The sequence below is a fragment of the Vipera berus genome, assembly GCF_964194415.1.
Source record: "Vipera berus genome assembly, chromosome: 6".
NCBI classification, from domain to species: domain Eukaryota; kingdom Metazoa; phylum Chordata; class Lepidosauria; order Squamata; family Viperidae; genus Vipera; species Vipera berus.
The window spans coordinates 6,201,639-6,215,248 of NC_138208.1; the positions used below are offsets into that span (position 1 = coordinate 6,201,639).

General features: G+C 39.7%; 1 protein-coding gene across 2 annotated transcripts in view; it reads right to left on the reverse strand.

The window, feature by feature from the left end:
- MAGI2 (membrane associated guanylate kinase, WW and PDZ domain containing 2) overlaps positions 1 to 13,610 on the reverse strand; it is a gene marked incomplete at its 5' end in the record, with an annotated part of 567,180 nt that overhangs the window by 422,208 nt on the left and 131,362 nt on the right. For both annotated transcript variants that reach the window (XM_081331358.1, XM_081331357.1), the window contains one exon: positions 11,563 to 11,679. In XM_081331358.1, coding sequence (XP_081187484.1) covers positions 11,563 to 11,679 — 117 coding nt within the window. The remainder of the gene's footprint in view (positions 1 to 11,562; positions 11,680 to 13,610) is intronic.

Sequence of the window (13,610 nt, forward strand, 5' to 3'; positions counted from 1 at the left end):
AGACGAAAGAGATTCTTGACCTAACAGTCAACTGTTTGTGTTAGACATTCTTGACCATACTTCCAGTTTGGCTGCAGTTTCCACCAAAGTGCTTTAAGGGAACACCTGCTGCCGGCATCAACTTCCCATCGTCCTGTGCGCTCCCACAGGGAGGGCCTTCTCAGGGTACCGCCGGTTAAGGAATGCCGGCGGGTTATTCCCAGGGGAAGGGCGTTCTCTGTGGGCGCGCCGGCCCTATGGAACCAACTTCCCACGGACCTTAGGACTGCCCCTGACCTTCGCTCATTTCGCCGGGACCTGAAAACTTGGCTCTTCGAGCTGTCTGGCCCAGGCTGAGGGGTTTTAATTTTTATTGGGTTTTAGTTTTAAATTTTGGGGACTTGAATTAATTAATTGTTTTAACTGATTTTAATTTTTGTATGTTATGCTTTTAATTTTCCCTGTAAACCGCCGTGAGTCCTACGGGAATAGGGCAGTATATAAATTTAATAAAATAAAATAGAACAAAATAAAATAAAATAAAATAAAATAAACATTGTCTTGCTGTAAAAAAAACACTACGTTTTTTTAATAAATGAATCTTTATTTACATTTCGTGTTAAAAACACACCATACACCAACACAGACAAAAAAACCCGTTTACAATATACAAAAAATGAAGAAATCAAAAAATTGAAAACCATTTCAAAAATTTCACATTATATCTACTTCTAAACTAACAATTATATTCCACTCATTAAGTCTCTTATAACTATTCAACTCCAAAGCTTATTCACCACGTTTGAGAACTTCAATGAATAAGACTAGTTTAATGAAGAGAAGGGTGAGGGATGACATGACAGCAGTCTTCCAATATCTCAGGGGCTGCCCCAAAGAAGAGGGAGTCAAGCTATTCTCCAAAGCACCAGAAGGTAGGACAAGAAACAACGGATGGAAACTAACCAAGGAGAGAAGCAACCTAGAACTAAGGAGAAACTTCCTGATAGTTAGAACAATTAACCAGTGGAACAACCTGCCTCCAGAGGTGGTGAATGCTCCAACACTGGAGGTTTTTAAGAAGAGACTGGACAGCTATTTGCCTGAAGTGGTATAGGGTTTCCTGCCTGAGCAGGGGGTTGGACTAGATGACCTCCAAGGTCTCTTCCAACTTTACTATTATGATTATGATTATGACTCTTGAGAAGTTTTCTTCCTGCCTGTGAGTGTGACGTGGCTTTTGTGGGTCCTGGAAAAATACCCAACAGAAATGAAGAAAAGGCTAAATATCACGAGACCCTTGTGAACTCTGACCCCTAGTAAGATTTGGAGGTCATGGCATCTGGATACATCTCCAGGAAATCTAATGTTCTGAATTTTTATTTCTTCGTATTTGAAGAAGCAAATCATTACAGCAGGGAAACTGCTTCAACATGATGGAAGCTTAAGTAATTGCTAAAAAAAGCATGGATATCTACTTCCAGAGACAGGTGTCTAACACAGGCTGAATGGTGGCACTGAATTAACCATCTTTGTTCTTGAAAAATTAAGCAGGTTACACCTGTCTGATACACGGATGGGAAACATGCAAGAAAACTCAGGACCAAATGCTAGATACTCATTGCCAAGAAAAACTCTTAGGCATCATGAATCTAATATAGCTTAGAAGAGTTTTTTTTATCTTGGCATATGTATGTGTTTTGAAATGCCACAGTCATTTAAATAAGATATCTTCAATCAATAGTAATTTACACTTCAGTTCAGAGGAGAAATAAACAGTCATTTCAAACATTTTCTTGGGGTTTATTTACACATATGTATGTAAGCCTTCATTCCACTCTCAACCTCTACGATTACATTAGTCTTTATTATCATTTTTTTCCTGTGGGCACAATTTAGTTGCTTGCTCTCAAAGTGTACACATATATAACACACACTTAAAACACGCTATATACAACATATGCATAGACCTACACCCTTACATATAAGTAACATATAAATATTAATCACTGTCCATCTTGAATACATAACGGAAAGAGGAAGCTTTAGAGTTCACAAGGTTAACACTGTATGGAACAAAGCGGTGACTGAATCTGGAAATTCTGCTTTGGATGCCACGGAGCCCCCTCCTCCCAGAAGACAACAAAGAAAACAGGTCGTGAAGAGGGTTTGTAGTGTCCCAGACAATCGTGCGGACCCTGCTCAAGCAACGCTTCTGTGCTATGTCCTGGATGGGAGGGAGGGAACTGCCAATGATCTTTTCTCCTGTCCTCACCACTCTCTGCACTGCCTTCCTGTCTGAAGCAGGGATGCTTCCAAACCAGACTGCGATGCTGTATGACAGGATGCTCTCGATCGTCCCTCTGTAGAAAGTGGTCAGGACAGGGGAAGGAAGATGTGCTTTTCTCATGTGATGCAGAAAAGGATACATCTGTGACCAAAGTTTCACATAATTTCCCTTACACAAGAGTTAGGTTTCTCTTTCTCTAGATGATTGCACACAAACTCTTTTAAGATTTACCAAATTTGATGGGGGAATATAATCAGAATACTTTTTTTTTCCCAGAGCACCGCATGGAACTTAATGTTGGCTCCGGCAATTTTCACCTTTATCGAACTATTTATATAATGAACGACTGCTGCTCATGTTGTTTTACTGAGATAGGATAGAGGTACATTTTCCTTTTAGGATATCTGGACCCTCCCCAATCAGGGAACCTGATTTTATAATCAGTAAATAAAATAATAAGATAAAGCTTTCAGAACTTTTATTAGTAAGCAAATTTCTCTATTATCTTGAGGTACCTTAGTTGTTAGTTTGGGCTGAGGCCCCATCCCTGCTATCTCTTAGCCAGTGGTGGGATTCAAATAGGTGAACAACTGGTTCTCTGCGTGGATGCCACTTCCGGAAGTCCATTCTGAGCCTGGGCAACAAAAAAATAGCTACCAGTTCTGCCAAAGTGGTGAGAACCAGCTGAATCACACCACTGCTCTTAGCTCTCTTATTGGCATTTTTTTGTACAGTTCTTAATAATATGTTAATCTGTGTCATTTCTTTTTTAAAAAAAAAAAAACTATTTTTTTACTTGTTTTATAACTTGTAAGTTGTCGAGAGTCACTTTACAGGGGAGATGGGCGACCTAAACATTTAATAAATAAATCAACAGTAAATTCAGACTACACTGACGTCTGAATAAATCATACTAAATACACTGAATAAATCTCTAGTACTGAGCATAGCAAAAACAGGGAGAGGATTTTGTCATTAGAGAACCAAAGTAGAACCAAATGTTTTTTCCCCCCTGTTATCATCTTGGTTCAGAGCTGCTATTTTTACCAATTTATAAAAGGTAAAGGTAAAGGTTCCCCCGCACATGCGTGCTAGTCGTTTCCAACTCTAGGGGCCGGTGCTCATCTCCGTTTCAAAGCCGAACAGCCAGTGCTTGTCCGAGGACGTCTCCATGGTCATGTGGCCGGCATGACTAGACGCCAAAGGCGCACGGAACGCTGTTACCTTCCCACCGTTGTGGTCCCTATTTTTCTACTTGCATTTTTTACGTGCTTTCGAACTGCTAGGTTGGCAGAAGCTGGGACGAGTAACAGGCGCTCACTCTGCTACGCGGCAATTTATAGTGATTCACAATTTGAGAAGAACAGTTTAAGGACATGTAGCTGAATGTCCCACGGGTTAATAAAATGGATTTTTTTTTTAAAAAAAAATTGTGTGTGTTTTAAACTTTGTTATGCATGTGAGATGGGAAACTACATAAACTGAAGAAATAAATAAATAAACCAAATAACCTTTGGTCCAAAGTTTCAGTTAAACAATTGACAGCCAAAGTAGACATGATATTACATTTATCTATTTATTCGATTCTGATGTCACCAACTAAATATTCACTTGTCTAAATGTGTGGCATTCACCAACAGCTATAATCAGCTGTTGGATAAAAGATTGATCAGTACTGTACCGAGTAATCAGCTTGTAAGAAATAGGTTAACAGCTTTCTGTTTTTAACCTTGATCCAAATTGCTCATTCAGAGCTGCTATTTTTACCAATTTATAGTCATTCACAATTTGAGAAGAACTGTTTAAGGACAGGTAGTCGAATGTCCCACGGGTTAATAAAATGGAATACCTGTCACAACTCAATAAGAAGAAGAACATGAAAAATAATCTCGTAAATGAGTGAGTGTAATGTTTAGATCAAATCTTTGAATTAAATCCCAAGTTGCTTTATGGATCTTCTCTACTATCTTCCTTTCAGTATTTTAAAAATTACTATTATTAAATAGCGGGTTCTTTGGCGCAGGAATGAAGACGCGTAACTGAGTACAGGGTAACTCATAGTTTATTTCGTGCAGAAACTGTACCGGGGAAATGGCTGCAACTAGCCGCAATATATAGTCTAGCCCCTAGGTGGCAGCCAATAGGTTTGAATCAACCATTGCCGCCTGGAGATAGCCAATTGCAGCACAGGAGACTTGTAGTCTGGGTTGCTGGAGAGCCGTTAGCTGCTCTAGCAACCCATGTGGTATTCCTCAAGAGCCCAGTACATAACAACTATGTTTTATTATTCGTGGGTTAATGAGATATTATTCCATGTGCGAGTTTCAAATTGATATTTGTTCCCAAGCAGCTTTTCTGCTTTTTTCCTGTAACAGATTACATAAATAAAAAAGCATTTCTCTAAACGCTTCCTTTAATATTTCCTCTTTTGAAAAAAAAAAACATTCCCATTTATTTATATAGGGTATATTATTAGATTAATAAGATTACAAAGAAATGCTTTCCAAGTTAATGGAAAACACACTGACATCTGGCCTATTTCAGCCCAGAGAAAGAATAGGAGAGACGGGAGACGGGAGACGGTGAAAATATGATCTTTTCAAAATTTTAACATACTGCGATTTCAATAAACAGCCCGGCTATCCAAAATGGCTCGGTGTTATGAAGACAAATAATATTTTATGCATTCCAACACTAAATTCTGCTGAAGATGTTACCTAGCCAGGTAATGAAACATTCAAAACCCAATCCACAAGCTTGAAGGATGAATCTCCACCCTCACCCTCCACCCCAGATATGCGCCATTATTGCAAACTTCCAGAAAGTCCCTAGCTTGGACTTGTGCCTTGGTCGAGGACAGGGGTAGGCAACCTTGGCTCTTTTATGACTCGTGGACTTCAACTCCCAGAATTCCTGAGCCAGGCTGGCTCAGCTTGGAAACCTCTCCCTTTCCCCTCAGCATGGCTGGCTCAGGAATTCTGGGAGTTGAAGTCCACGAGTCATAAAAGAGCCGAGGTTGACTATCCCTGGTCTAAGATGCTCACAAGCTTTGGAATCGAGAAGACGCTCGAGTCATTTCTAAGAATTCAGTTCTCAGTATAATCTTACGCTCTTACGAATCCTTTCAGCCAGCAACATTTTGCCTTTCTTAATTTAACAGATCTGACTAAAGTGATCTGTGGCTATTTCAGCTTTAAAGTATCAGCAGGTTTCTGGATGGTACCTATTTAAAGACACCGTATTACAGTACATACCGAAACAAAATTAAGACTTCTGCAAACTTTCAAACAGCATTTGGGGGAGGAGAAAATGTAAAGTTGTTGTGCGTTTTTAACAAAATGCAAGCAGGGGCAAAAAGGCACCAAATTAATTCCTACTTCCTGTTACCAATTCGGAGGACAATTAGACAGGATAAAACTTAAGACTATTATTTTCTCTAATGGAAAAGAGATTAGATTGCACACTGAAAGACATCAGAAAGACGATTCACAAGTAAAGGTGCTTTTTCGAAAGGCAACTGGGCTTCCTTGTTTTTCTTTGAAGAGACAAACGAAAACCAGAAGCTCTTTGGATGAGAAGCAAAACGTCTTCAAAGGAAAACCAAAGAAAGTCCAGTTGCTTCTTGAAAAAGCACCTTTGGGACAACCAGGACCTAGATGACTGAGAATCTCCGGAGACAGTTTCACAACCAACTTCAAGCACACTAATCCACACAATGGTGAGATTGCAACTGCATTCAGCAACGGTGAATCACAAAGATGAATGCAACCCACAAGTCTGGAATTTGACCACCGTGAGTGATGGATTTGATCAAACATAAAAAAAAAAAATATTTATTAAAGCTATATGTCTAGCAATTGTTGGAAATGTAGACAAAAACCAGGCACATATTATCATCTTTGGTGGACGTGCCCTAAAGCCAAAAGATTTTGGTCAAGAATACATATATGGTTAGAGAAAATGACAAAAAAAACACACCACATAGATTTTAAGCCAGAATTATTTTTTGTTAGGTATAATTGTAGGAAATTGTAAGAAGGAATGTGTATAGTTAATGTTACATGTATTAACTGCAGCGAGAATTGTGTTTGCTCAGCATTGGAACAATGAAGAATTACCAGCGGAGGAAGAGATAATTAAGAAAAGTTTAGATTGTGCAGAAATGGACAGATTGACACTGAAAATGAAAGAGAAAGAAGATTCAGAATATTTCAAAACATGGGATACATTTTATTATTGGCTAGAAAAATGAGGTAGAGAGAAAAGGAGTTTAATATGTATTAGTGAACTAAATAAATAAATAAATAAAAAAATAAATAAAACCCAGACAATATGTTGCTGATAAAATATTAAGGATTCGTGATTATAAAAAATAATAAAATACTGAATAAAAATATTTATTAAAGCTGTTGATGAGTTCAAAAGAAATATTTCTCTGTCTATAATAGTGTTGTCTCCTCTGACAGTTGCTTTCCAGTGAGTATGTGCTGATATTTTTCCTAGCACAAGGAATTTTTCCAATGTTAACTGGAAATGCCAGAAACAGTGGCATATGCCATTGACCTTCAATGTGCCAATTATTTGTATTTATCTTGTTCAGCATAAATGATAGAGTCCCATTGACTGCTGCCGTTCTATTTCTATTTTCATATTAATATACCTCTTTCTGTATCTCAGCTGTATAATTTGTTATCAATTTTTTAAATGTTTTCTATAATTACTGAGATCTCAATTTTACCGTGGATATTTTAATTGTATAATTGTTTATTTGGATTGTTTCAAATGGCTATCTTCATTGGCTTGGCAGCGTACAAGTAGAATAAGCAAAGAACTAAATACATGTTAGTTGACGTTAATTGCACAAAACACTTGGCAAACCCCCCACATTATCTTAATCTGTAGACTTTGTCAAATATTATTAATAAACTACAACTATGCTGCCAGGTCTCCTTTTAATATTTGCTTTCTACCAAGGTTAGTGACTTATCTGCTTTATCAAATTACTTCCAATGTTATTAATTTTTTGTTTGAGTTTCCCGGTACCAATTTCATAGTCAGATCACTTGTTTAATTAAATTTCCCTTTGTTACGCTAAGTTCAAATATATTTTGGAAAGAGATCTCTCTCTCTCTCTCTCTTTTTCCCTCCCTACTTTCACTTTGAGGAAGAGAATCTTATAATTACAAGTTTCACCTTGCAAGCAATAAAAGTGGGAACAAGACTTTAAATGGTGCAGGTTTGTTAATAGAACAAATCAACTGGGGTAGAATGTTCAACCAGCATATATGGAAGGTCATGTCTCCAAATCTTTCTTATAACAATAACTCGGGTTTTTGTCAACTAGTAATATAGTCAACCAAGTTTTGTTTTAGGACTTAATGGTCTTACACAGCAAACTCTTGATCTAAAGCAATGAACTCATTGGTAGCTTCACACTGCAGTGAAGAACATGCATTCAATTTCACAGCTATTATGATTGTTGGCCGAGCAAGGACAAAAACAGCCAGAAAAGTGATTGAAACCTGGGAGTGAACAGGAAGGCTGATTTACCACCACCTTATCAGGTACTTAGGACCTGAGGCACAAGGAAACAACAATCAGTGACTTAATAGCCAGCCATCAACACCCTAATTAACAATTAAATAACTACACATAGCCAGGGACCATATAAATACAATGTGTAGAACAGCCCAGTGTACATATTATGGAGAGAGAGAGAGAGAGAGAGAGAGAGACGCATGAGCCCAAATGCTTTTGGAAGAATAAAACTTTGGTCCCAGTGAGCGACTCAGATTTGGATCCTGAAAAGCAATTTATCTCTAGCATCACTGACATTTTGGTGGCATTATATTTAAGTATAAAGCATCTTCTGCTTTAAAAGCAAGAGATAATAACAACTGAGAAATGGATCATCGTACATAACAACAACAACAAAAACAAATAAAACTGACAGGAGCTCAACAACCACCCTGTTCTAAGACCTGGAAGAAGACTCTGGATTTCAAGGACTTTGAGATGACTTATTAAAGTGGAAGCCTTGCACATCCCTTGGGGGATACTATTCCAAATGCTACGACAGAGAAAGCAAGTTTCCTACGCCAACAGAAATGCAAAAAAAAAAAAGTGGCTGAGACCAGAATAAAAACATGACCCAAAGCTGCTTTTTTTCCCCCAGGAGGCAACTGGACTGCCTTGTTTTTTCTTTGAAGACGTTTTGCTTCTCATCCAGGAAGCTTCTTCAGCTCTGATGGGATGGTGGGGAAAGGAAGGATTTATACTCCTTCCAGACAGCTGGTCATTTGCATTCTTTTTAGAGAGTCTTTGAGGCCACTTGGAGGCTTACCTGTGTCCTTGGGGTCACCCGAGTAGTGCAAATGTGTTCCATGGACAATAAAAAAAACATGTTGTTGTTAGCTGCGAAGTCTTGTCCGACTCATTGCAACCCTATGGACAATATTCCTCCAGGCCTTCCTGTCCTCTACCATCTTCTGGAGTTCATTTAGGCTCACGCCTCCTGCTTCAGTGACTCCATCCAGCCACCTCATTCTCTGTCATCCCCTTCTTCTCTTACCCTCAATCTTTCCCAGCATTAGGCTCTTCTCCAGGGAGTCCTTCCTTCTCATTAGGTGGCCAAAGTATTTGAGTTTCAGCTTCAGGATCTGGCCTTCTAAAGAGCAGTCAGGGTTGATCTCCTCTAGGACTGACCTGTTCTGTACCAGCCTGCTACCGGCCCTGCAGAAAAGGCAGGGACAACCCCTTTACAAACGGCAAGAGGCTGGAATAAAGCCTGCCAAATTTATTAACATAAAACAGACACCAACCATGAAACAGGAGCTATGAAACAGGAACTATCCAAGCGGTTGCCTTCAGCAAACCAGCCCTCCCACACATTCCCCTTAAATACAGCTCAGGGCGTGGCCTCTCTCTGCCTCCTTCCGAGGTGCCCCATTGCCTTCCTCTGTTTACTCCTGATTGACTGCCTCCTGCGTCGGGCGTCCTTGAACAGGGCCAGCTGTGGGTCATCTTCATCCACGCTGTCAGGCTCACACAGCTGGGTCTCCACCAGGTGGGAGGGGCCTGGCTGAGGGCTCTGCGGAGCCTCAAAGCCATCATCAGCAAGCTCTTCAACACCCTCCTCCTCCTCCTCTGAGTCATCCGACCCAACTGCCGAACCCACAGGCTGACCCTGAATCACAATATGACCGGTTTGATCGCCTTGCAGTCCAAGGGACATGCAGGACTCGCAAAAACATAACTTCATTAAATGGGGTGCAGTTTATTGTTAGCAGCTTAGAAACTGCTGGTCATGACACAGAGGAAATATGCAACTCTCACTGACAAATTGTATAGTCCATGTGTAGAGGGACAATGCTTGGAGTGGAACAGCTGTCAACAGCATATGGAGGCCAGGTACTTTGTACATCATCCGGAAGGCAGCTAGAATGCTTGCCCGTTTCTCACCCCCATGACTATTATAATAGTCCTGATACCCATCAGTCTAGGAAAATCAAAGGCAGAAGGCTTTGTATGGAAACACCACAGGAAAATAATAAAAAAACAGAGAACTCAGCTAAAGAATCCTTCCGAGGTGCAGAGTGGTGGATGCCAGCAACACACAAAAAGGAGTGAGTAGGCAAAAAGCCACAGTGTCAGGACCCACCCCAAACCATGTCTTAGGAAGACAAAACTCTTGGAGTCAAATCTAGTCCAAAAAGAATCTTTACTATGACATACTTGGTTGTAGGAATACAAGACAGGACTTAATATTGTTCCACGAACTAAACCCTTATAAAGAGTTCCCGGTTTAACCCCCCCCCCTTAGCCCCATTTGGTCAGTCCCCCATCACTTATCTCATATCATCTGTCTCGTGGGAAAAAGGAACTTAGGACCTTTCATGTTTATTGCTCTCTTCCGTGACACAAGCCAGATGCTAGCCCCCCCCTTTTGTTTCCCCAGTTCAAAAGGCTTCTCTTTTCCTTTGAAATGCCTAATACCAGCTCAATACACATCCGTTCTCTCCTCTTCGGGAGATGGCAGAATCCATGGAATAATGTTTTAAACATACATTTATGAATATGATATAAATGGATTCTGACACACAGTTACATCCCAACAACAGACCAGAAGGCGGGGACAATTCAACTTTCAGTCCAGCCTCTCCAAAACCCACTAGGCAAACGTAAGCCCTGGAATTGCACACGATTGTTCCTGAGAATGAGATGAGCAACCAGCGCATTTCCCCCGTCTTCCAGCAGGCGTTCACATAAGCCTCCCTTGTTATTTGTATTTAGTTTAGTTTCGCGTCTGAGATAATGCAGAAATAGAATTATATGAATCACGAAGGAGGCTTTGCTCAGTTTTAGCCGGCCGCTAACTCTGAAACAGTAGTTTGTTTGTTTTATTTTTATCATTCAGGCAGTGTATTCAGATCATTTGTTTGTTGATGAACTCTCCACTTTAAACAAATATTTGTGCGCATTTCTTATTTACACAATTATTTTAAAAACCCATTTCTGAGCTTTGCCAATATTTATACGGTGCAACACGAACCACGTCCACAATCATCTTTCATTAACTTCCCTGTAATGTAAACTTAGCAATCCTAATAAAGAATTGATTTCCACTGCTGGTTCAAAAGCACTTCGCAAGAAAAAAATAAATCCTCCATTTCAATTTTCTAATTTATGAAACTACCCAACATGCTTCCATCCCAACTATTATTAACTCTACGATTTATATCTTCACATGTACCCTTATATTTCTTTCTTTATTAAATAAATTTATATGGCCGTCGAACTCACGGATGGTGACTCACTTTACCAAGGATTGGAATATAATGTATATATATCACACCTTTGCAGATCAAAGGCAACACTAATATTTTTAGTATTAAGAGTATATTAAATAATCTTAAATAATACTTTGGTTGGAAGACGCTTAATGTACAGAGCTCAGTTCCCAACATTTGTACAAATTTGGAGATCCACTATGTCGCCACTAAAAAAAAATATATCTGCGTACAGTACAGGACATGTCACCTGTTAAGAATCCCTCAAAGCACCCTACATTTTTGTTCTCAGCAGAATTAGGCAACTGGCTGAATCAGACTTTTTTTTAATCCCAAAACTTTCAACACCAGCTGAGCCCAAAATGTAAGAAGAAATCAAGACAGCCACACAATTCTACCACAATGAAAGCACAACTCCTCCTGTTCACCCAGTGCATGCATAAAAACCCATGGATTTGACACGCTATAAAAAAAACATATAATGCATGTTTCGGAAGGCTGACTCACAGGGAACCGTTCGGAGGTAGAGGTTGTCTCGAATGATCTGCTGAAGCTCGTGATCAACTGATCCCTTCTGGAACCGCAGGTTGAGGTAGTGACGGAGATCCTTATCCACAACGCCTCCTGAAAAATAATAATAATAATCGCACTCAGATTAATAGGAAAACAGGAAGCAGGACTAATAAGGCTATTTCCTTCCGAGTTAAAGATTTTGCTTCACTCATAATTGCATCCATTACTCACTTCCTAACTTTGCAGCCTCAGGGATCCTTTTGCTTGGTTTTTATTTGTTTGTTTCTGAATTGTTATAAGTTATGTGTTTTCATTAAAGGTAAAGGTAAAGGTTCCCCCGCACATGTGTGCTAGTCGTTTCCGACTCTAGGGGCCGGTGCTCATCTCCGTTTCAAAGCCGAAGAGCCAGCGCTTGTCCGAGGACGTCTCCGTGGTCATGTGGCCGGCATGACTAGATGCCAAAGGCGCACAGAACGCTGTTACCTTCCCACCGTAGTGGTCCCTATTTTTCTACTTGCATTTTTACGCGCTTTCGAACTGCTAGGTTGGCAGAAGCTGGGACGAGTAACCGGCGCTCACTCTGCTACGCGGCACTCGGGTTTCGACCCGCCAAACTGCTGACCTTCTGATCGACAAGCTCAGCGTCCTAACCCACTGAGCCACCGCGTCCCTATGGCTAGTTTATACTACTAGGTAAAAGTAAAAAGTGGAGATTTGATGCTATTTTCTTTCTCCCCCACCCCTTTTCTCTACACTTTTCCTTTCCCTTCTGCCCTCCCTTATTTTCCTACCACAGTATTTTCTTTTTGTATTTTGGCATTTTATATTATTAAACTAATAGATACTGTATGTTCCCAAATCTTGGATCGTCGAAAGGCTGCATGATTAATTGGGCAATCTCATCCCTTTGCCACATCGCGGGCCAAGAAGGGAGAGAAGCAATGAAAGTCATCATGTGTGGAAGAAACTGGAAAAAGTTTGGGAAAACATGATCTATCCATAAGTGTTGGATCGCAAAGAAACAGACAAACCAAAAAACGGACATTTTGCAGCAAAGGTAGGAAATAGTAACAAGAAGAAGATGATAAATAGCAGAGATTTCCTAAACAGGGATCCTTGCGTACAAGCATAAAATTTATTTTCCCAACTAATGAAAACACCAGAGCTGGTAAATATTGCACTCTGAAAAAATGAAAAACCCCAAACTCTCTAAATAAAGACATCCATCATGGCAACCCACAGTGCTGTAGAAATGACCAAGCTAAGCTAGCAGCCAATTACCAACAATCCCCTATTGTATAAACTTCTAATTATTATAAGGGAAGCATACAGTAGCAATTTTCTAAAGCAGTTACAGGCATCGCCGTTAATTTAAGATGCGCCTTGCAACTTAGGAAGTGCTTAGCAATTTGCTTTTGAGCGTTTGTGGATTCATGGCTTTTAAGTCATGGAAGCATTGACTCAAGCTCTCTTTTATTCACAGTGATCCGTTTCACAGCAGTCAAGTCCTCAATGAACTTGAAGCGTATAAATTAAACACTACGATGTACGTTATCCTTCATAGCGTCAACCTCTTAAATAAAGCGATCAGTGAAAATGGCCTATTTCGTAACTCTAGTAGTTAGTAGGAATTTATAAGTCTTCAGTACTGTCGTATTTGGTCAGCAATATTTGGTGATGTAAACATAATAATTTAAAATTATTTTTGTACATTAGCTGACTTCCTTGGACCCTTCTAACACGGCAACAGCTTGCAACATTTTGCACAAAGCAATATTGACTAGAGTGCAACTCATTAAATGAACTAAGTCAGAGACAAGACTGCTTTAACTTCTGAGAAAATGATAAGGACAATCGTCAAAAGGCTGCATGATTAATTGGGCAATCTCATCCCTTTCCTAGGCTTTTATAAAAGGCAATCTTTCCGCACACCAGGTATGCTTACCATTAAAGTAAGACTGCCGAGTTTTTTTCCTTTTTCTTAAGTTTTAATTTTCAAAGAGTTCCCTTTCTCAGTCAAAATAATAACGCATTTCTCTTGT